Here is a 24455-nt window from a genome sequence, read left to right as displayed (position 1 = left end):
AGGCAGCGTCCTGGCCTTTTGGGGTGCATAAGGGATTGTTTGCAAGGCTGTTCTAACCCTCTCCTCCCCAGCCTGGGTCAGGCCCACTTACCGCATGTGCCCTTTTCCTTGGGGCCTGGCCCAGACTGGATGTGTCCTGGGGTGTGACAGGAGTCAGTCTGGGAGGAAGGCATGGGCAGTGGTGACTCAGAGCAATATGTGGGTTCTGTGTCGGCTTAGGGTTGAGTCCTAAGAAATCTAGCCAGCTGTGGGAAGGCAGAGATTTTATTGGGGGGGGATTTAAGCGTATGGTTGCACCGGGTTAGGGCCTGGCCACTCAGCAGGGTGGGGGCCCGTCATTAGAAAGCCCTTTGCCAGACAGATGATGGTGTAATGACTTTTGGTTTTGCTTCTTGTTTTGTCTCTTCTTTCTCCATCACTTTTCCCTTTCTTTCTTTTTTTTTTCTCCCCTTGGTCCTTCTTATATGTACCTGCTCCTCCTTTTGCCTTTCTTTCTCCTTGATTTTACTCTCCTCTCCCTGTCGCTTCCCCAACCTGTCCCCATTCCCTATTCCTGCCTCATCTCTTGTCCTGTACTTATGGCCTACTCAACTTCCTTCTGTTTCTCATCCTTCTCTCTTGCCTACCTGCCTGTTTATCCTCTTTTCTCTCTCCTACCCCTCTTTGCATACTCATTTCCCACCCTGCTGTATCTTCTCGTGCTGTTCCTCTCTCCTCTACACCTTCCCCCACCCCCCTCTCCTGTATGTGTCCCTTTTTTCCTCTCTGCCCTGTCTTGCAGGGATTTGACCCTTTCCGATTCGGAGTCCTCCCTCCACATGAGTGACCGCCAGCGTGTGGCCCCCAAGCCTCCTCAGATGGTCCGTGCTGCAGACGAGGCCCTCGGTGCCATGACTTCCAATGGCAGCCACCGGCTGATTGAGGGGGTCCACCCCGGGTCTTTGTTGGAGAAACTGCCCGACAGCCCTGCCCTGGCCAAGAAGGCACTCCTGGCGCTGAACCATGGGCTGGACAAGGCCCACAGCCTGATGGAGCTGAGCCCCTCAGCCCCACCTGGTGGCTCTCCACCTTTGGATTCTTCCCGTTCTCACAGCTCCAGTTCCCCAGACCCAGACACGCCATCTCCAGTTGGGGACAGCCGAGCCCTGCAGGCTAGCCGAAATACACGCATTCCCCATCTGGCTGGCAAGAAGGCCGTGGCTGAGGAGGATAATGGCTCCATTGGCGAGGAGACAGACTCCAGCCCAGGCCGGAAGAAGTTTCCCCTCAAAATCTTTAAGAAGCCTCTTAAGAAGTAGGCAGGATGAGAGTGGCAGTGGCGGGACAGCTTGTCCTTCCCTGGTCTTCTGCCTCCCCTTCCTCCCCTTCCAAGACACCTGGCCCCTCGAGTGGGGGCCTGGGAGGGGCTGGCCCAGGGGCCTGGGCACTGTACATACCTGCCCCCCTCATCCTTGGGTCCTTCAACATTATTTATTAACTGACCACCATGGCCTGCCTGCCCTGCCTTTCTCTCAGCCATGGGCTGCGGCTGCCACCCCCTCTCTACTTCAGTGCATGTCTTAGTTGCTGTCCCCTCAGCTCCCACCTCCACCTCTGGGGTCCAGCTTCTGTCTCTGCTGTCCCAGTTTTGAAGTTTGGTTTCTTGTTTCTCTGTTTCCTGCTTTCAGGCTCCTCCCTCCCACCACTCCCCAACTTCCCCTAGCAGCTAGGCGGGGGAAGATAGGAGTAACTTCCAACATTTGTGCCTCAGACCTGTTCCACCCCACCCACGATGGTTCTGTTTGCCTCAGACTGGGGCCGAGGGCCTAATATTTGAGGTTTGTTCTTTGTTGAGTGTGGTGGACCAGAAGGAGACTTGGCCTGGAGCTTGCTTGAGCCTCCAGGGGTTCATGGGGGAGTGGAACACATTCCTAGAGAACTAGCTACTAGAGAATTTTGAAGAGAGGCTAGGCTAGGGGGTAGGTCGAGAGAGACTCCTCTTAGTTGGGGGATGAGTAGATGCCAGAGTTGTGGGCTACAGGGCAGTCACCTTTTCTCTCTTCTCTCACCTACACCTGCCTCTTTCTTATCCTTGCTCCCCCACACTGCAGGAGGGTTTGACTGTAAGAGGTGCTGCCCAAATGCTCCCCAAGCATCAGAACTGCTGGAGCTCAGACAAATGGCTTCCCTGGCCATGGGAGCCTCAGCCATGATACAGGGCTCTAATGGGGCCCTGGAGCTGTTGGGCAGGATATTGTTGCATTTGAACCAAAAAACATTTTTAAATTGAAAAAAGAAATCTCCTGAATTTCCCAAGTGCCTGCACCACATACTCCCTTTGTCAGACCCCATTTTCATGTTACTGCATAGCTTGGGCCAGAGGCTCAAAAAGGACACAGCTGGTTTAGGGAAGGGGGTGGCTGAGGAAGACCGTATAGGCGAAGGCAGCTGTGTGACCTCTTCCCCCACACCCTTCCCACCCTCTAGACAACTCTCTCCCTTACCTGTTTTTGCTATGGCTGTAAAGGTATTTTCCTTTTGCCCCACTCCTTCCCATGCCTTTACTCTGGGATCCTATTTTGGGCCTGGGGTGCAGGCACCTGGGGCTGGTCTTAGGAGGGTGCTAGGCTGCAGACTGCCTTGTACCCCCTGGACACCCTCACATGGTTTTTGTGTTACTTCGTAAGACTCTTTGAAGTCCAATAAAGCATGTAGGAGATTTTAACCTCTGCTGGCTTTGACTCTCATTGTGTTCTTTGTGGCATAGTAGACAGGATGAAGAAGAGACTATTTCTCCTTGGCCAAGGAAAACTGAAACTCTATAATACACATACCCCAAAGCTCTCAGGAGAGGCTAACAGTTGAAATACAGCATGCCTGCCTGGTTAAACTTGAATTTCTGATAAAAACTTTTTTAGTGTAATTATGTCCCTGCAACATTTGGAACACATTTTTGTTTGCTAAATCTGACAACCCCATCTTTGGGCCATCTTTACCCTATCTATCCTATGGCTTTGCCTATCACCTATGACTTTTAGAATTACTTTACAGGGAGCTTGGGGTGCATCTAGAGGGCAGTGAGGAACCGATGAAAGATTTTAGAAAGGTATGCCACATGAGCTTTCATGAAAATCAAGTTTGTGTCCCCCAAATCAGAAGCTTCTATGTCACTTGTATATTACGTCTCTTATCTATTCTTACTCCCCTCAATCACCAAGCACTGTCCATTCTGCCTCCACAAGGCCTAATTGCTGACCCTGTTTCTGCCACCATCCACTGGATAATTATAAAAGCGAATGGGCCATGGCCTTACCCTGCTCAAAACTCTCCCAGAGCTCCCACTCCGTCAGAATAAAATCAAACGCCTTGGGCTCGCAGGGTTCTCTTCCAAGGACTGAGTGCCAGATTTCCTCCGTTCTAGGAGCGTGGGGCTCGCGGCTGCCTCCCGCTATGAGTCGCAGGCTATAGCCCACATCGGATAGCAGTCGGGTTATTCTCTCTCTCTCTTTTTTTTAAGATTTTGTTTATTTGACAGAGAGAGAGACAGCGAGAAAGGGAACACAAGCAGGGGGAGTGGGAGAGGGAGAAGCAGGGGGACTGAGCTACTCAGGCGCCCGGGTTATTATATTCTAACAGTCGTCAAGACAAGAAAGGGTTTTGGATGGTTGGGTTTTTATTTCAAAAATACCTGAACCACGCTGACTTGCGCCAGGGCCCGCCAAGGAGAGGGGCGGGGCCGGGGCTGGCGGGCTGTGCGCGCAGCGCCGGGTTCTGGCCCCGGATTTGGCGTTGCCCACAATCAATATGGCGGCGGGAGAACCGCGTTCCCGCCGGGCGTGCCCACACCCAATGTGGCCGTTGCAAAGGCTCAGTTTCCAGGGCCCTGCCCCTACTCAACATGGCGACTATCGGGTGAGGGCCGATTTGGGGCTATGCTAGCCCTGCCCACGGGCCGGGGCGCTGGGAGCGTCGAGTAAACGTCATTCGAGCTCCGTCGCGCCGCTTTTGCGTCTCGGGTGGCGGGAGCGGGAAGGGGATTCGGATTGTCGCGCCTCCGCTCCGTGGAGGAAAGTGCCCTCTGGCCCCCAAATCCAGTCCTTGCACCTCAGCGCCCCCAGGAACCCGACCCTTCGCACTCTACCACCTTCTCGATCCCGCCGGCACCTCCGAACTGCAGCCCCGTCTCGAATCCCGTCAGCGCGTCAGCCACTGGCCGCGATGCATGTGATCAAGCGAGGTGAGAGGCCGGGGAGGGGGCGGCGCGTTAGGGGGAGCAGGTAAAGGGGTCGCGGGCTGCTGCCGCCCTTGCATTTGGCGGCGCCCGCCCGCCTCTACCGCTTCCCGCCCTGCCCGCCGCGGCTTCCCGCCCTGTCAAGCCTGCTCGGCCTCTGGCTTGCGTCCGTCTGTCCCTCCCAGCCCCCCAGCCGGCCTTCAGTGTGAGCCCCCTCGGCTTTGTCATCCTGCCGCCTTTCAAAAGAATAATACCTCCCTTTATCGAGTAGTTACTGTGTGCGCCGAGCACTTTCCGGGCAGTATTCCTTAGTTCCGCCTCTCAGGTCAAGAATCTGAAGTGCGGAGAGAGGTCCGGTGACTGACGCAAGGCCACCCAGTTAGTTGATGGTGAGGCCAGGGTTGAACCCAAGGCTAACATCGGAGTGTACTGGAACACCCTGGGGCTGGTGACCTGTCCTAGGGAGTGGGAGGAGTCAGAAAGAAGGGATTCTGCCTTCAGTTTCGTGATCTCTTCTGTGAGGGTGTGGGGTGAAAAGAACAGATCTTAGCCACAGACATGCCTGGAATTTGCCCTTTGTAGGAGATGTGTTTCCAATTTCCCCCGGAGTAGTCCCAGAGGAGTTTGGGACTGGGACTACTGATACAGAATCAGAGTAGGGAGGCCAAGACAGCTTCCGACAGGATGGGGACTGGGAAGAGCCAGGGACTTGGGTTCTTCCTCTACAGTTATTTCCCATTAGACTTGCCGAGTTTGTCCTTTGTGCCGGCCCTTTGCTTGGCAGTGTGAAATTATAAGAGGAGACAGTCCCTGCTTTGGCAAAAGGTTTAATCGGATTGGAAAAACAAGAGCAAAACATACATTTAGCAGAGAACTGTAAGGCAGGTATGAACAAAGTTTGACTTGAATCTGCTTGCCTCTGTTAAAGCAGTAAAGTTATTTCAGAATTGTAGGCACTTAGTACTGGTTGACTGACTGGATGTTTTGTCTACTGGGCTGTGAATATTTCAAAGATGGGGACTTTATGCCCACACTTAGCACCGCACTTGCCATGAATAAGAATTCAAAGAATGAATGAGAAAAATTATTTTAAAAAATAGGATATGATGAATGCTGTGGGTAGGCAGGTGGTTGATTTGGTTTTGTCCAGGTAGTTTAATAAAAGCCAAGAGATGGAGAAGTGGACAGTGATGGCCCTTCTTCCAGTTTTTAGTATCTTGAGAACATCATTCTCTAATTTCCCTAGTCCTCCATTTTAGCTGATGAGACCAAAAGACCAGAATACGTAGTTCACTTTTATTGGTCCATTCCTGTGAATGAAATGAACATCTAGTCTTTTTAGACCTTTAGAAAAAGGTATGGAAGGATGAAGATTCCCTTACGAGAAGTCTGTAACAAATATGAATTGAAAACTTGTGAACTTAAATTACTGGAGTAGATAACACCCCTGTGTTGTATTTTTAACCTTTGGGTCCACTTTGAAATACCGTAGTTTAAAAAGTACTACCTACAACAAGCTCTAAAAGGCAGGGCTTATTTTGTTTCTCATTCCTTCAGAGAACATAATTTGATCCAGATGATTCTCTGCTAGATTCTGCCAGTGTAGCATTCAGCAGGGCTTGTTAATATACAAAGTTGTACTTGAATTTATTTTATTTTTGAAAAAATTTTTTAAAGATTTTATTTATGTATTTGAGACAGAGAGCGTGAGAGAGCACCAGCATGGAGGGGGTTGCGGGGAAGAGATTAAGATTGCAGAGGCAGACTCCACGCTGAGCTGGGAGCCTAGAGTGGGGCTCAGTCCCAGGACCCCGGGATCATGACCTGAGCCAAAGGCAGAGGCATAACTGACTGAGCCACTGAGCCACCCCTTATTTTTTATTTTTATTTTATTTATTTTTTTATTATTTTTAAATATTTTGTTTATTTATTTGACAGACAGAGACACAGTGAGAGAGGGAACACAAGCAGGGGGAGTGGGAGAGGGAGAAGCAGGCTTCCCGCGGAGCAGGGAGCTCGATGTGGGGCTCGATCCCAGGACCCTGGGATCATGACCTGAGCCGAAAGCAGATACTTAATGACTGAGCCACCCAGGCGCCCCTATTTTTGACTTTTAATGTGCTCAGGGTTTTTCTTTTTCTCTCTTATTTTTGGCATGCCAATGAGTAGCAGACTAGCTTCTGTCATCTTTGTTAATTTTAATTTTATCCAGGAGGGCAACTGGCAGTCAACCTAACTTGTACAGTAGTCCTCTCCCGCTTATTCAGGGTTTTACTTTCCACTGTTCCAGTTACTCGGACACCTGCGATCTGGAAGCAGATGATCCTCTTGAGTATTGTCAGAAGGTCACTAGTAGCCTAACTCTACATCATAGTGCCTATGTCATTCACTTCACTTCATGAAATCACATAGGCAATTTATCATCTCACATCATCTCACATCATCACGAGAAGGGTGAATACAATACCACAAGATAGTTTGAGAGAAAGAGAGACCACATTCACATAACTTTTATTGTAGTATATGGTTATAATAGTTCTATTTTATTATTGGTTATTGTTGTTTATCTCCTAATGTGCCTAATTTATAAATTAAACTTTATCATAGGTATGTATGTATAGGAAAAAAACTATATATAGGGTTTAGTACTTTCTGTGATTTCAGGCATACATTGGGGGTCTTGGAATGTATCCCCTGCCGCTAAGGGGGTACTACTCTACTTACTGAATGTGCTTATATCTTGCTAAGCACTCTGAGGGAAATAATAGAGGAAGAAGGCAGCTTCATCTTCAGAGATCTTAGGATTGTTAGAGACATAGGGATAATCCATATGAAAATTGTTAGATAACAGAAGGAAATAGTAGATGAGTTTTTCTCTTGCTATCTTCCGATATTTTTCCTGAGGGGAGAGTATTGTATTGCTCAAGGAGATTAAGGTTCAAGAATAAAAATTGAGAACCATTGCAATAAGTGCAGTGTAGCTGACTGAGTTATAAAGTGTGCTTTGGATTATAGTATATGGTTCTCAAAATTTGGGGTGTAACCCACAGTAAAAATAACATTTTACATCATGACTGAGAACATACCAGTGTATATGTATGTGTGTATAAATTTTCATAAAATGAAATGAACATTTTCAAAATAATTCCTTTTAAAGCATCCATTTGTACTCTGATAATCTCTCTTCTATTCCAAATCTGTCCTCTAGCCCTTCCTCTCTTTTCCCTTTTCTCTCTCCCTACTTTCTTCCTAATCCCTTTTAGAGCCCACTGTATTACTTTACAAATCTGTGTGGATATTCTGTTGGCACTGAGAAACAGTGGTGAGGAGGCAGACGTGGTTCCTGTTTTCAAAGATCTTAACAATCAGTTGCGAAAGATAGACACATCAAAAAACTTAATATAATAAAATATGATAAATACTCTGATAGGTAAAGTAAAGGCTATAGGAACCCATTCATTCAGTTATTCAGAAAGTATTTAGTACTGCTTTGTGCCAGGAACTGTTTTAGGTACTAGAGATTACAGCAATGAACAAAACAAGCTAAATCCCCTTTCTTATGGAGTTTACATTCTTGTGTGGGTGAGAGTGGTAAGTAAGTATACATAAGAAACAAATAAACAGAGGAATCCGTTAATTTCAGATAGTGATTAGGGAGATGATGACAAGTAAACCGGTAATGGAGGTGATTGAGAAGGTAATCTTGGATGAGATAGTCGGGGAAAGCTCTCAGGAGCTGGCATTTGAGCTGAGCTCTGAGTAGTATTAGGAGCCACCTATGTGAATATCTGTGGGTTGAACTTTCCAGGTAGAGGGGATAGAAAGTTCATACCTTGTAGAAGAGGCACATCCACATCCTTGGTCTTACAGTATTAGCAAAGTCTTGCTGAAGAGAGAATTAGAGAAGACAGTTTATAATCAAGAGGAAATCAGACAATTAGTATTCTAGAGGATTTCAGAAGAAGAGATCAGTGTGAGTTAGAGTGCTTGGGGCAGGTCTCGTGGATATGGTGAGAGTTGAAGATTAAATAGGAGTTAGATGTATAGAAAGGTGGAAGAGGGACTTTTAGGCAGAGCAAGGTACAGGCATTGATGGGGATGTGGGAATGGGAGGCCCTGTTGGGGCTTACTGATATTTCACAGGGAACAGGTGAAGAGGTGATAGGGGGCCAAACTAAGGAAGACTTTGCTTGAGAGAAGAGGATAACGTAGGCAGTGACAAACAGGGATTAATGAAGTGATAAAGTCAGTGTCTAGGGGTTGCAAAGTTGCCTAAGTGGAATGATAGGCTAGAGAATGGTCCTTTAGACCATTAGTCTGCCTCCCCCTTCCAGTGCGAGTTAATACAATTGCTATTGTACTTTTTGTCAGTTTCCTGATCAACTTGCTAGCTACAGAAATCTGTTTGCTAATATTGCCTCGTGGTCACCTGTCTGTTTAGTTAGCCAGTTGGTAGAGCATCGAGGGCCTAGTCCCAGTAAATTTACTCTGTTGCAGAGTTAAACCCTGCATATGTGAGTCTGGTCAGAATAGGAGATCACAGTGGTGATCAGAAGGAGAAGGGCTGTCTTAGTGGTCATATATCTGTGCAGAAGAGCCCAAGGTGTTTTATTTGATGATAGGTTTTATTGATGATAGGTTAGTAGTGCTGTCTTACTGTTGATTTATTCTTCAGCCAGCCACTGAGCTAAGTTTCAACATACAGATGTGAATGAGAAGGCCAAGTGTAAACACATATTTAACATGTCCTTTAGTTACTAGTTAAAAAGGATTGGAGGGGCAAAGAGAGATAAATTAACATTTATTGAGTGTCTCTTGTGTATCACAGATACTGTGATCAGTGTTTTCCCAATGAGAGTAGCCTTTTTTTTTTTTTTAACATATAATGTATTATTTGTTTCAGAGGTACAGGTCTGTGATTCAACAGTCTTGCACAATTCACAGAGCTCACCATAGCACATACCCTCCCCAATGTCTATCACCCAGCCACCCCATCCCTCCCATCCCCCACCACTCCAGCAACCCTCAGTTTGTTTCCTGAGATTAAGAAGTCCGCATATCAGTGAGGTCATATGATACATGTCTTTCTCTGATTGACTTATTTTGCTCAGCATAACACTCTTCAGTTCTATCCATGTCATTGCAAATGGCAAGATTTCATTCCTTTTGATGGCTGCATAATATTCCATTGTATATATATACCACCTCTTCTCTTTTTCATTCATCTGTTGATGGACATCTTGAGAGAGCAGCTTTTTAAAAATGAGATATAATCGTTGTAATTATACCAAAGTTTTTAAGACAAAAGCATTTTTTACCTTACCTCATTTTGTTGTTACAGTAAACTGATGAAGTAAGAAGAGGTATAATAATTATCCCCATTCTGTAAGTGAAGATCTGTTAATGACAGATCATATTATGTGGCTTGCCTAAGACAAGCTATCTAGTGGTTGGATATATCTACTATTCTTGGTAGGAGTAAATAAATAAAGGTTAGATGAGCTACTACCGAAGCTAAACTAAGAATAATAGGACTTTGGAAGGACAAAGAGGAATATGTTCTAAGTACAGAATCGTAAAAGGACTAACTAGGTAAGGTCTACGTGTATTTGTCTACCATATCCCCAAAATATGAAAACTAAGAGGTTGCAAAAAATCAGAACAGAAACTAAGACGTTGTATCTGGAATATTGTCTTGAATTACAAATAGAAGTACTTCTTGGGGCACCTGGGTGGTTCCATCGGATAAGCATCCGACTCTTGATTTTGCTCAGGTCATGATCTCAGGGTCCTGGAATCGAGCCCCATCTTGTCCCACCTTAGGCTCTGCGCTCATCAGGGAGTCTGCTTGGGATTCTCTCTCTCCCTCTGCCCCCCTCCCCCCCCCCCGCTCATGCTCTCTCTGTCTCTCTAAAATAAATAAATAAAATCTTTAAAAAAAGAAGTACTTCTTTACATGGTGTGAAGTACGTTCAAAATCATTAGTTAACCCTAGAAGAGTATGTTAGCCAAATTTATCATGAAGGTGTTAGAATGGAGACAGGTTTTATTTTTTATTTATTTATTTTTTAAAGATTTTATTTATTTATTTGAGAGAGAGTGAGCGAGAGAGAGAGAGAGAGAGAGAGCACAAGCGGGGGGAGGGGCAGAGGGAGAAGCAGACTCCCCGCTAAGCAGGGAGCCCAATGCGAGGTTCGATCCCAGGACTCTGGGATCATGACCTGAGCCAAAGGCAGACGCTTAACCAACTGAGCCACCTAGGCACCCCTGGAGACAGGTTTTAAGTCATTTAACATTTCATAAATATTTGAGTTCCTGCTATGGGCTAGTAGTCCTTGGTTCTTGGTCTGGGTGCTGGGGAATATATTGGTAAATAAAACATGCAAAAATCTTTTTCATTCTGGAAGTTGTATTCTAGTGGATGAGTGGGGAGACTTACACAGTAAACAAATACATGGGTAAAATATATAGTGTGTCAGATGATACTAAGTGCTATAGAGAAGAATAAAGCATAGAAGGAGGATGAGGATAAGAAGAGCATGGCTGTGTTTGGGGCATTGCAGTTTAAAATAGGGTGATCAGGGAAGCCTCACTGAGAAGATGACATTGACCAAAGACCTGAAAAAGTATAGTCACAAGGCCAGGGTTGCCAGGATAGAGGAAGGGAGGGGGGTGGGAAAGCAGGAGTTGAAGTTGGGGAAGGGGCACACAGGACAGGTTGTGTAGGATTCTATGGACTATTATAATGGTTTTGACTTCTATTCTGAAGGAGATGTTAAACTACTATTAAGGCTTTTTGAAGGGGATAGTGACATGATTTTGACTTAAGTTTTAAAGAATAATTCTGGCTGCCATGTGGGACAAGGGGAGAAGCATCATTTAGGAAGTTATTGCAAGAATCCAACTGATTTATATATTTGTAAGGGAAGAAGGGAAGATGTTGTGTATAGAATTCCTACTCTTTGAAGATACAAAAATAATTTCTTGATGACTCTATTGGGGTCTGAATCTTTTATCTGTGAAATAGCATCTCATGTTGGTCAATTTTAAAAGTTCATGGGTTGATTACCTTTGATTCTTTGACGTTGCTATCTTAATGAGTGCTAACATGAATTACATGGTTTGATTCTTCAGATGGTCGCCAAGAGCGGGTTATGTTTGACAAAATTACGTCTCGAATCCAGAAGCTATGTTATGGACTTAATATGGATTTTGTTGATCCTGTAAGTAAATATGGTTTATATGTAAACCTTGCTTCATGTGATTCCTTTTACTAGTCCCTTATCTCTTACCATTCACTTGATAAATATTTTGGTTTGGTATTTTGGTTATGGCCTTGGATATAAAATGTGAATTCATTGCTGAAAACTTACTTTCTAAAACAAAACAAAACGAAACTTATTTTCTAACTTTTGGTCCTGTGAGTTCTTTTCAGAGAATTATCAGAGTGAACAAAGAGGAAAACTTAACATTAACATTTCATATTAGAGACTTCCTTGGGTGAATTGTTTTATTCATAAGTGGAAAAGCCTGTAGAAAAGCTTGTTTTGGAGTTGCGGTCATTTGTATAGGAACTAGTTTGAAATTTGCTTTTTTGTTATCTATGTAGAAAGAATACATTTAAGTAATATAAAGTAGATTTCATGGTCAACATTTAAATTAAGGAGAACACTTCATAAGCAAGTTGTTCTGTTTTTCTCATTATTTTTTATAACTTCCCTACTCTAGACCCTCATCGTCTCTAATCTGGACTGCTGTCTCTAGTGGCCTCTAAAGTGTCTTCCTTTAATCTTGTCCTGTATAGATGCATCTTACACATAGTTTCCAAAATGATCTTCGAAATGGAGTCTCTAAGAACCCTTTTTCCAAACCCATTCATATTGCCCCAGCCTTATTTGGGTATTTTATCTGTACTGCTATGGCACTTTTGCTGGCCTCCTAGCATTAATCACGTGATATGGAAATTAATTATGTGTCTCTGTCCTTCCCTAGAATCAAGTGTGGGCTGTGTCTTAACCTTGTGATATCTGCCGTGCTTGGCATGTATGTAATTAGACACTTGATAAATATTGAATTGACCAAAATGTTCAAAACAAAATAATTTTAAACAACTTTAAAATATGCTTATTATAAATTCCCTTTTATATTTAGGAATATAAATAATATTATAAATAAATATTTAGGAATATAAATAAAATATATTTATATTTTATATTTTTATATGTAGAATTCTAAACAATAATTAGAATAATAGAATGTTAGAATTGGAATGAATCTGAGAGATCATCCTATTTCATCTTCCTGTTTTAGAGATAAGAAAGGTTCAAGGAGAAGGGGAGTGACTTATACAAGTGACTTATTTTATCCTGAGTTCTGATTACTTGCCATGTAGCACCAGAAACTATTCAGAAGATTTCACTACTCTTTTACTGAACATAACTTATCTCTTGGATCTGAGAAGAAAGTGATCAGGAGCTTGGGCTTAGGTATAATATAAGTAGAAGAGATTATAAACTAGTAATACACACACACACACACACACACACACACACACACACACACACACACACTTTTTTTGAAGGGGACATGCTTTGGTTACCTGGGAAGTGCATTGATTTTCTGTTGAATTAAGGTGTCTTAAAGATTCAGTAAACACTCAAGAATTTGTTTTTCTTAAAAATGTATGGTAATAACTTGTGCATTGTGTGTTTTAAAAAGGAGAACCTCTTACAAAATGGTCTTGCAAACAGCGAAATGCAGTGAGGTCGCATGGGATCCCGTGGAGCAGGAGTCGTAGTAACCGTGGGCAAGTCCCAGTATCCTGAACCTCAGTTTCTCACATAAAGTGGTGATAGTAATAAAACCCATCTCACATGGTGACTGTGAAATGTCAGAGATGATGAAAATCGAGCTACTTTGTAATTTGTGAAGTACTAAGGGAAGAGTAGTCACTGAATGATTTACACCTTCATCTCCTTTAATTGGAATGATTAAAGTTTGATTCATTTGCTTTCTGATACTTGTCCTTAGGTAGGACTGGGGAAAATGAGTAAGTATGTAGCTCAAACCCTGACCACAGAGGGAGAATTTGAATGAAAGATGAGGAAATACTTATAAAATCACTGGTTTGTTTTCAGCTATTTTCCTGTGAGACCATTACTCTTTATAACAGCTATACTTGGGTTTTTTGTTTGTTTGTTCGGTGACCCCTCTTCATTGCATATGTAGTATGCATTTTCTGGTGGCTCTATTGGTTTATGAGTTCTCGTTACTAAGTTTCCCATAGTCCAACATTCTGAAAGATAATTTTTCAGAAAAGGAAGTTGTCTGGTTTTTTTTTTTTTGATAATAAATTTGATTGTTTTCTTCATTGCTCTTTTAAGGAGGCTAGTGGTTCTTGGGGAAGCTCAGGTAGTTCTTGGTTTTGTTTTAATAGGCTCAGATCACCATGAAAGTAATCCAAGGCTTATACAGTGGGGTCACCACTGTGGAACTAGATACTTTGGCTGCTGAGACAGCTGCGACCTTGACGACTAAGCACCCTGACTATGCCATCCTGGCAGCAAGGATTGCCGTCTCCAACTTGCACAAAGAAACAAAGAAAGTGTTCAGTGGTGAGTCTGGAGGAAAAAGTTAGAATTCTCAGAAAATGTGTAAGACTACTCAAATGAAACCTTAAATGTCAAAAGAAAAGTTACGTCTTATTTTAAAGGTGTGCGAGTTAGTGGCATAGAGGGGATTGGAACTTCCTGGTTCTCCATGCTGCTGACCTGCTGCATGAGAGAGTCAGTGGATCCTTTTCTTCACCCTTTTCTCTCTGTCTCTTTAAAGTTTTACTTATTTATTTGACACAGAGAGAGAGAGAGAGAGAGAGCACGCACAAGCAGGGGGGCCGGCAGGCAGAGGGGAGAGGGAGAGAAGCAGGCTCCTCTCTGAGCAGGGAGCCCCATGCGGGGCTACATTCCAGGACTCTGGGATCATGACCTGAGCCGAAGGCAGATGCTTAACCACCTGAGCCACCCAGCGCCCCCCCACCCCCCGCCTTTTTTTAAAGCCTGTCTTTAGGTGGTTGATGGTGGTGTGGTTGGAAAAACGAGTAATATTTATTGGCATGTTCTGGGTTGAACAAAATGTCCTTTGTCACCATTAGCAAGCACTTCATTACATCACTCCCATTTTATAGCTCAGGGAATGTGAGCAAAGGAAGGTTAAATAATTTGTTCCATATGTAACAAGTGATATATGAAAAGTAGACTGAGATTAGAAATCTTTTGGCTGTCAATTCCAGATCTTTATGTGGAGCTCAAACATTATATCACCCTCTTCATTAGATTTATTGTAGATATATTAGTTATCCCAGAATTGATCTATAGATTCAAGACAATCCTAATCAAAATGCCGGCATTATGTGTGCATGTATAAGTTTTATATGTAAATGCAGAGGGTCACACTCTGTTATGATGTCTTGAAGAAGAGCAAAAAGACAGGGCTTATTATCTGCGTTTATAGAAATGAAATGCTTGGGATGATAGATTATAAATTTATAGTTGAGTTTCTATTCTACTGGGATAAAAAACCATTTGAGAGGAGATAATAATTTCTGTTTTTCTTTATTTTCAACCAATAATTCTCAATGGTTTGGTCATCAGAATCACCAGGGAATCTCTTTCAAATTATGAGAGCCTATGTTTACTTTAACTCTGGAAGATTTTTCCTTAACTGAGGCATTATTATGTATTTATTCAACATGTATATGGTTATTGAGCACTTTCTGTGCTAGGCAGTGAGGTAGGTTGGCATGAAAAAAAGGTTTTAGACTATTACCGGAGGATTGAATTTGTTGTTAAGTGATTTTGACATTTATTTATTTAAAAATTTTTTTAGATGTGATGGAAGATCTCTACAATTATATAAATCCACATAATGGCAGACATTCTCCCATGGTGGCCAAGTCAACACTGGATATTGTTTTGGCCAATAAAGATGTATGTATAATGCTTTTCTGGTGAAAAATTTTTTTATAGATTTTTTTTGTTTTAAAGCAGTAAGCACATTTAAAAAAATTTAAACACTACAAATAGTATAGGTAAAAAGTTATTCTCTCTCCTCTGAATCCTACTTTTCCTTTCTAGAGCAAGAATGTTTTATCATTTTAAAATGTATTTTTCTAGAGCTATTCTATAATATGTATGTGTGTTTGTATATGTGTACATACATATTTTTCATTTTAGTGATAGTGTACTATGCATACTGTTATTGCTGATACTTTTTTCAACTACAAGTTTATCTTAGAGGTAGTTCTATACCAATATTTATGAATTTACCCTATTCTTTCTAACAGCTGCATGGCCTTCCATTTTATAGATATATTGTCATTTTACATATATGTAAGAATTGTTAGTGATGAATATTTGTTTTCCATTTTTTGCTACAGCGAATATCCTTGCATGGTAGGTGCTTTGCTCATAGATGAGTATATCAGTCAGATAAATCCCTTCAGTGGAGTTACTTAGCCAAAGAATATGTGCATTCAAAAATTTTGTTAAAAAAAATTAGGAGACATTGCCAAACTGACTCCCAGCATAAAATCTTGAGAGATGTTGCTCAGCAACTTAAAAATTATCCACTTGTGTTTTAACCCCTTTCTTAACTAGATCCCACAGGAGAGAAAGGGAAGAATGTGTAGGTCTTGCCAGCCCTTTTGTACATGGATTTATATACCATGGATATCTGGACAGATTAGAAACCAGTTTTAACCTTGGGTAATAGGATGATTAGTCACCTCTCTCTCAAAATATGTATCTGATGTTAAAGAGACTGAGAGAAAATTGAGTTGTTTGTGTGTTGTTCGTATGTATAATCTGGAAGACAGATTAAAAACAAAAAGAACAGCAGAAACCTGTATTTGTAAAATAAGTACTGATAAGTATTTCAGTTCCCCATTATCCGCGCTAGGGACCTACCTGCTTTTGGCAACAAAGATGCCCTTAAAAATTTAAGAGAAAAGGAAGGGTTTTGTAGAGATTTTTCTAGGCCTTGGCTGTGGATCATTATGCAGAAACACTGTTAGTATTTTGAAAAATAATACTAACTCCATTTTTTTCTATCCAGAATGATTATTTGTACCTGATTGCTTTTGTTTTCCTCTAAACAGCTTTATAGCCAAGAAAAACTCTGTAACAATGACCATTGTCACACACTAGTTTGTTTAAAACCAGTTAAATTTTTTTTGAAGAGCCTTAGAATTAATGTAATCCTATCTTCTGTCATTGTTATCATATATAGTTATGTAAAGTTTAAAATGGGCTAATTTTATTTTATTTTAAGATTTTATGTATTTATTTGTCAGAGAGAGAGAGAGAGAGCACAAGCAGGGGGAGCAGCAGGCAGAGGGAGAGGGAGAAGCAGGCCTCCCGCTGAGCAGGGAGCCTGATGCGGGGCTCTATCCCAGGACCCTGGGATCATAACCTGAGCCGAAGGCAGACGCTTAACCAACTGAGCCACCAAGGCGTCCCTAAAATGGGCTAATTTTAAAATAAAAATATGTGTTAGTAAATATGTGGTACCAATACCTTTAGATTAACAGGTAGTCTAAAAGCATGTTTGAGGATGATAGGGGCGCCTGGGTGGCTCAGTTGTTAAGCGTCTGCCTTCGGCTCAGTTCATGATCCCAGGGTCCTGGGATTGAGCACCGCATTGGCTCCCTGCTCCGCGGGAAGCCTGCTTCTCCCTATCACACTCCCCCTGCTTGTGTTCCCTCTCTCACTGTGTCTCTCTCTGTCAAATAAATAAACAAAATCTTTAAAAAAAAAAAAAAAGGATGATAATATGGTCCCTCTTGTGCTCATGTTCTTTCCTTTTTTAATTAGAGGTGAACTGTAAGATAACGGAAAGTTTGGAAAATCACATTAATATTTTTACTTATATACAGCTTACATTTACATGTTCTCTTCTAGTCTTTTAATATACATGTTTTTAAACCTAATTAAGATATTCAATTGATACATTGTTTTATTTTCCTTAATGTTAGATATAAATTTCTAGTCTACAGTACTTAGTGTTATCTCTTTTGTATCCTTTGTCAATTTTAGTTCTGGAGTCAGGGCTAAAAGATACCAGATTTTGTGAAAATAAGTCTAATTATCTTAATTATAGGTTTTTTTCCCCTTAACCTCTTTCAGCGCCTGAACTCTGCCATTATCTATGACCGAGATTTTTCTTACAACTACTTTGGATTTAAGGTAAATAATGGGCTTTAATAAGTGGGAATTCCTCCTTAAATCAGGATATACAGGTTTTTTGTTTATGTTTTAGTTATATGATTATAAAGGCAGTAAGTTTTGGGAGTCGGGATGGACCTGGGGTGGGGATTAGGTTAGGGTGGTGGTGGTTGTTTGAATTAAGGAAAGATACCTTATCCGTTTGCAGTTTTTGAATTTTCCAAATGCTACCCGTGGATTACTTGAGGAATTATATAGATACTTCGCTAGAATTATTCCATATTATTCTATTTATATAACAACTATTTATTGAATTCCTACTATGTGCAAAGTGCTTTTTTAGGTACTTTTGTGTTGATAAACAGTATTGTGTAGTGATTGAGAACATGAGTGTTGTTGTCAGACTGTCTGAGTTCAGGTCTCTGCTCTATTTCTTATTAGCAAGTTACTTAATCTCTCTGCTCCGGTTTCCTCATCTTTAGGATGGGGATAATAATAAAATTTCAACAATAAATTCTCTTGAGAATTAAATGAGTGTGAGTGTGTGTGTGTGTGTGTGTGTGTGTGTGTGTGTGTGTTGCTTACATCAGTGCCTAGCCTTAGAATAGCACTTCATAAGTGTTAACCATAAAGATGATGATGATGATGAATACCACAACTTCTGCAATTAACATTATACATATTAATACAGAGCTGGCTTTTTCCAGGAATTTTCATGTAGTCTTTTCCAAAACAAACAGCCAACTGATAATGTTCCAGATTGAAGCCAGTAAGAGTAAATATGCTATTCCTTTCATTTAAAATCATATAAAAACTGAGAATATTTAAATAGATTGCCTTGGGGCGCCTGGGTGGCTCAGTCGGTTAAGTGTCTGCCTTCAGGCTCAGGTCATGATCCCAGAGTCCTGGGATCAAGCCCAGCGTCCGGGCTTCCTGCTCAGTGGGGAGCCTGCTTCTCCCTCTCTCTCTGTCCCTTACCTCCCTGCTCTGTCTGGTTCTCTTGCGCACGCGCACTCTGTCTCTCTCTCTCAAATAAATAAAATCTTAAAAAAAAAATAGATTGCCTTATTGTGAAAGATATATCCATTGTGCCTTTAAAAACTGTGCTCTGGAAGTGTTTTGGTTGCTTTGGTTTTTCTAGACGCTGGAGCGATCCTATTTGTTGAAGATCAATGGGAAAGGTGAGAAATGAACATGTTTGTTTTATTTTCTATTCATTATATTGAATATAGAGCTCTGAGCTATTAGCCTTAACATTTCTATTTAAACACTAACATTTTTAACTTTAGGTTTGGCTTTTGAATAATTGTTGGCGCTTATTGGTAGAAGTTTTTTAAATTGTCTTTTGGTGTTCCTTTTTGACTCAGGTACATGTCTCAGCCTAGTCTTTCTGACGTGTCCCATCATTTGAAACTCCTTTTGTTTTTAGTGGCAGAAAGACCACAACATATGTTGATGAGGGTGTCTGTGGGGATTCATGCAGAAGATATTGATGCTGCTATTGAAACATACAACCTTCTTTCTGAGAAGTGGTTTACCCATGCCTCTCCCACTCTCTTCAATGCTGGTACCAACCGCCCACAGCTTTCTAGGTATGTGTCATTTCCAGTCATTTTTAATGTTCTGAAATGGTTTTTTTTTTAAAGATTTTATTTATTTGACACAGCGAGAGAGGGAACACAAGCAGGGCGAGTGAGAGAGGGAGAAGCAGGCTTCCCGCGGAGCAGGGCGCCCGATGCGGGGCTCGATCCCAGGACCCTGGGATCATGACCTGAGCCGAAGGCAGACGCTTAACGACTGAGCCACCCAGGCGCCCCTGAAATGGTTTTGATTAGGGAAATAAACCTTGACCTGAAGAAACAAGGCAGTTAATCACATAAAAATTAATTTAATGAACACTGAATCACTCCTGCTCTGATCAAATGAGATTTGCGTCCTGGAAAGCTCTGCTGCAGCGTGGTAAATGAATTGGGAGAAACAAATGCTGATAATGAAATTTTTAAGTTGACTGTGATGATGTTTGCACAACTCTCTGAATATACTAAAAGCCATTCATTATACACTTTAAATGGAGAACTGTATGGTATGTGAATTACATCTCAATAACATTGTTTTAAAAACAAATACCAAAAACTAATTATGGGACTCTTAATAGTCTATACAAGAGATTGTGGTAGTTTGGATTAGGGAAGTGAAGTACAGATTGAGAGAGTAGACAGATTCAGGAGCTATTTAGGAGGTAAAATTGACAGAATTTGGTGATGTTTTGGATGTGGGTCAAGGTTTGTTCCTGAGTTTATGGGTAGAGTAACAGGATTAATGGTGATACCATTTTCTGAGAAAAGGAACACTGAAACAGAATCCAGTATTATGTTAAAAAAAAAATACCCCTTAGCAACATTAGTGTATCCAGGAATTCAAGGATACACTAACATAAAAAACTGCATTAATGTAATCCATTGCACTAACATTTTATACCATCAAATACTCTTTCATAATAAAACAAATTTAACAAAATAGATACAGAAAATAACTTTCTTAATTTGGTAAGAGATATCCACTAAAAACTTAGATCTCTGTCACCTCTGTTTTCAGCATTGTAGTGGAGGCTTGAGCCGGCATTATAAGATAAGAAAAAAACGGATTATAAATGAGGGAACAAAACTTGTAGTGATTAACAGATGGTATGGTTTTTACATAGGAAATTCAAGAGCATCTACACATAAATTATCAGAATTAAAAAGAGATTTCAGCAAAGTATCTGGATATAAGTTCAATACGAATGAAGGGAGTATCTCTAGCTGTTAGAAGATTTAAGTTTTAAAATATATCATTTATAATACTGGAAGGTACCCAGGAATAAATCTAATAAAAGATGTGGAAGACTTTTACGGAGAAAATTCTAAAACAGGACATTAAAAAACATTTAAGGACATTAAAAAACAAATGGAGAGTGATTTTATATCATAAATGGATTTGATATTATAAAGATGTCAGTTTTTCCTAAGTTAACTTATGGATCCAGTCAAAATGTCAGTATGCTCATTCCAAAATTATTGCAGAAGAGCAAAAGGCTAAGAAAAATTTACTAGGCTTTTCAAGATACCAGTTCTAATCCTTGGAACCTGTAAATGTTAACTTATAAGGAAAAATGGTCTTTGAAAGTATGATTAAAAAGGATCTCGACATAGGGAGGTTAGCCTGAATTATCCAGGTGGGCCCTAAATCCAGTCAGAAGTACCCTTATAAGAGAGAGGCTGAGAGAGTAAGGTACATACAGAAGAGAAGAGGCAAGGTAAAGATGGAGGCAGAAATGGGAGTGATGTGGCTACAAGCAGAGGAGCCACTAGAGGCTGGAAGAGGCAGGGATCTCTTTTTCCCTAGAGCCTCTGGAGGGAGTGTTCTTGATTCTGGCCCAGTGGAACTTACATTGAACTTCTGGCTCTGGAATTATGAGAGAATAAGTTTCTGTTTTAAGCTATCAGGTTGGTGGTAATGTGTTAGGGCAGTCACAGGAAACTAACATAAATTGCAATAGCAAGTTTTGAAGAGTAAGTCCTACCAGGTTTCAAGACTACCATAATGCCATGGTAATTAAGACAGTGTGATATTTACTCTGAGATAAACAAATAAACCAGTGGAGTATAACAGAGAGCCCAGAAAGAGATTGAGGCTTATATGGGAAGGTGTCGTTGCAGTTCATATGGGGGAAACGGTGCTAGGGAAATTGGTTATCTTATGGGGAGGAAAGGTAATTAGATTTCCCTTTTTCATTCCATATAGAGAAATATGTTCAAGAAAGAAATTTTATTTATTTATTTTAAAGATTTTATTTATTTATTTGACAGAGAGTGAGCTAGCGAGAGCAGGAACACAAGCAGGGGGAGTGGGAGAGGGAGAAGCAGGCCTCCCGCCAAGCAGGGAGCCTGACGTGGGGCTTGATCCCAGGACCCTGGGATCATGACCTGAGCTGAAGGCAGACGCTTAACGACTGAGCCACCCAGGTGCCCCCAAGAAAAAAATTTAAATATGAAAGTAAAATCTTTTAGAAGAGCATTAGAGAAAATAGATAAATGTCTATTTTTCTCCCTACTTTTTACTATGAATTTCAAATATTCAGAAAAGCTTAGGGGCGCCTGGGTGGCTCAGTCCTTAAGCGTCTGCCTTCGGCTCAGGTCATGATGGGGATCGAACCCCGTGTCGGGCTCCCTGCTCCGCGGGAGGCCTCCTTCTCCCTCTCCCACTCCCCCTGCTTGTGTTCCCTCTCTCGCTGTCTCTCTCTCTGTCAAATAAATAAATAAAATCTTAATTAAAAAAAAGAAAAAGAAAAGCTTAAAGATAGTGAATGCCCATACACTTACTTACCTCTGTCTAGATAAAAATATTACTACCATTTTGCCATATATATATATATACACACATATTTTTTTATCTTTAAAATTAAAGATATTTTTTATCTTTAAAATTAAAAAAAATTCTTTTGTCTGAGTCATTTGAAAGTGAACTGTAGACGTCATGACTCTTAATACTTCAACCTACATCTTTTTTTTTTTTTTTAAGATTTTATTTATTTGATAAAGAGAGACACGGCGAGAGAGGGAACACAAGCAGGGAGAGTGGGAGAAGGAGAAGCAGACTCCCTGCTGAGCAGGGAGCACGATGCGGGGCTCGATCCCAGGACCCTGGGATCATGACCTGAGCTGAAGGCAGACGCTTAATGACTGAGCCACCCAGGAGCCACTCAACCTACATCCTAATAGGAGAATATGTATGATCTCAGAGTGGTAAAGGATTTCTTAAAATAGTCATAATAGACAAAACAACATTAAGGAAAAATTGATTACATTAAAATTAAAAACTCCTGTGAACCAAAAACAAAGTGGAAAAAGAAGTTCCAGACTGAGAGAAGATATTGACAGTGTATATTAACTGTCAAGGGATTGTGTCAAGACACAAAACTAAATAGGAACATGGGCAAAGGATATAAAAAATAATTCACAGAAGAAACTTGACTGGCAAATAAGCATAAGAGTTTAGTAATTAGGAAAATGAAAGTTAACATAATGAGATATTTCATACCTATCAGACTGATAAAAATTAAAAGACTGATAATACCAAGTGTGGCTAAGAATGTAGAAAACAGGGAACTCTCATACGTTCCTAGGTGAGTATACTCATCCATCCACTTCGGAGAATCTTTAGTAAAGTGGAACATACGTGTATCTTTTGACCCAGGAGTTCCCCTCCTGGGTTTATATTCTATAGAAATCCTTCAACCTAAGCATCAGGAGATATGTTTAAGAATTTCCACAGCAACATTGTTTAGAATACCAAACAAATTGGAAATAACCCAAATGTCCATCCACAGGCAAATGGACAAATATATTGGCATATTCATACAGTGGAACAATTTGTAGCGATGAGAGTGACATGTATCAGTAGGAAAGAATCTCTAACACAATATTAAGTTAAAAGCAAGTTGTAGAAGGATAAATAAATATGTAACCAGAAATTTAAAAATGATAAATGCCAAAAGAAGGTAGAAATGCATGGATATGGTATGGGATTGTAATTACACTATATCTGTAGTGTAGATATAAGTAGATGATAAGTACAAAGTATATGTCATATTCTCTGTATCTTTCTCAATGTTGGCATATTTAATAGAAAAAGTTAATGGATAGAATCTGTTTGAGTGGATATATATTCAAGGTAGTGAAGGGATCATTGGTAGAGTAAGTAAGGTTCCTGAGGTGGGGAGGAGGATGAGATCCAAATCACAAGTTGTGGTGGGGGGGGTGTCTTCAAAAAGGCTGTAAAGGAGCTAAATTTTGGAGGGCCTATCAAAGAATTGATTGACATTGGATAGATGTTTCTTATTTCATAAATGTTTAATTTTACTTGGCTTACTAATAGGTTGGAAAGACCTATTAGTTATGTATGCTTTGCTTAGGAATTTGCATGAGAAAATATGATAAAGCACATCTGCAGTCTGATGAACACATAAATTAATATTTTAGACTTTATTATAAGACTTCCTTCTAGGAGCACCTGGGTGGCTTAGTCGTTAAGCGTCTGCCTTCGGCTCAGGTCATGATCCCAGGGTCCTGGGATCGAGCCCTGCATCGGGCTCCCGCTCCGCGGGAAGCCTGCTTCTCCTTCTCCCCCTGCTTGTGTTCCCTCTCTCACTGTGTCTCTCTCTGTCAAATAAATAAATAAAAATCTTAAAAAAAAAAAAAAAAAGACTTCCTTCTAGGCCTAGCGTCTAGGATAGGCAGGAGGTGTTTTTAAAATAATACGATTTGCACGTTCTGCATGGAGCACTGGGTGTTATACACAAACAATGAATCATGGAACACTACATCAAAAACTAATGATGTAATGTATGGTGATTAACATAACAATAAAATATTTTAAAAAAATACGATTTGTTGATGTGTCTTGTGTCATGTCCAGTAGAAGGTTTTTTTTCTTAAAATACCTAGGAGTTTTTTAAACTTCAAATCTTTTATTTGCCCAACTTACTGTTTGGGGGGTGTATAGTCAATTTTGTTTCTCTGCTTTGTTTCATTTCCTTGCTGAGTTGTGACTTTTTCTTCCCCCATAGCTGTTTCCTTCTGAGCATGAAAGATGATAGTATTGAAGGCATTTATGACACTCTGAAGCAGTGTGCATTGATTTCCAAGTCTGCTGGGGGAATTGGTGTTGCTGTGAGTTGTATTCGAGCTACTGGCAGCTACATTGCTGGGGTAAGCTTCTGTTTTATGACTAAAAAATTGTAGGCTACAGGGATTCAGGTTGAGAGGGCATATGCTGGGGCTTGGGAGACCTGGGTCTCTGATAAGTGCTGGCTAGTCATACATGACTTTGAGTGAGTCATTTCACTACTTCTAGCTTCTGGTTTAGATTAGATGATCTGTAGGATTTTTTTAGCTCAGATTTTGGAATTCAGATTTATCTTAGCAATACTAATAGTAGCAGCTATCATTTATTGATTGCTTACTATATGCTAAGTCTGTTATAAA

The 24455-nt window shown here is 41.0% G+C and overlaps 2 protein-coding genes across 5 annotated transcripts in view; both read left to right on the top strand.

The window, feature by feature from the left end:
- The window catches only part of STIM1 (stromal interaction molecule 1), a 186930-nt gene extending 184222 nt beyond the window's left edge, over positions 1-2708 (top strand). For 3 of the 4 annotated variants that reach the window (XM_032426877.1, XM_032426875.1, XM_032426876.1), the window contains one exon: positions 782-2708. In XM_032426877.1, the coding sequence (XP_032282768.1) occupies positions 782-1298 (517 nt within the window). In that variant the 3' untranslated portion in view covers positions 1299-2708. The remainder of the gene's footprint in view (positions 1-781) is intronic. The other variant, XM_032426878.1, reaches the window with a different exon arrangement.
- A 1017-nt stretch (positions 2709-3725) lies between these two features.
- Positions 3726-24455, top strand: part of RRM1 (ribonucleotide reductase catalytic subunit M1) — a 37654-nt gene continuing 16924 nt past the window's right edge. The window contains exons 1-8 of the mRNA XM_032427202.1: positions 3726-4216; positions 11345-11433; positions 13647-13824; positions 15095-15195; positions 17392-17451; positions 18572-18611; positions 18860-19022; positions 24038-24179. Coding sequence (XP_032283093.1) covers positions 4198-4216; positions 11345-11433; positions 13647-13824; positions 15095-15195; positions 17392-17451; positions 18572-18611; positions 18860-19022; positions 24038-24179 — 792 coding nt within the window. The 5' untranslated portion in view covers positions 3726-4197. The remainder of the gene's footprint in view (positions 4217-11344; positions 11434-13646; positions 13825-15094; positions 15196-17391; positions 17452-18571; positions 18612-18859; positions 19023-24037; positions 24180-24455) is intronic.

Source organism: Phoca vitulina, unplaced genomic scaffold, assembly GCF_004348235.1.
Source record: "Phoca vitulina isolate PV1807 unplaced genomic scaffold, GSC_HSeal_1.0 scaffold36, whole genome shotgun sequence".
Taxonomy (NCBI): Eukaryota; Metazoa; Chordata; class Mammalia; order Carnivora; family Phocidae; genus Phoca; species Phoca vitulina.
The sequence above is the reverse complement of the archived record's forward strand: the minus strand, read 5'-3'. Positions and strand labels throughout refer to the sequence as shown.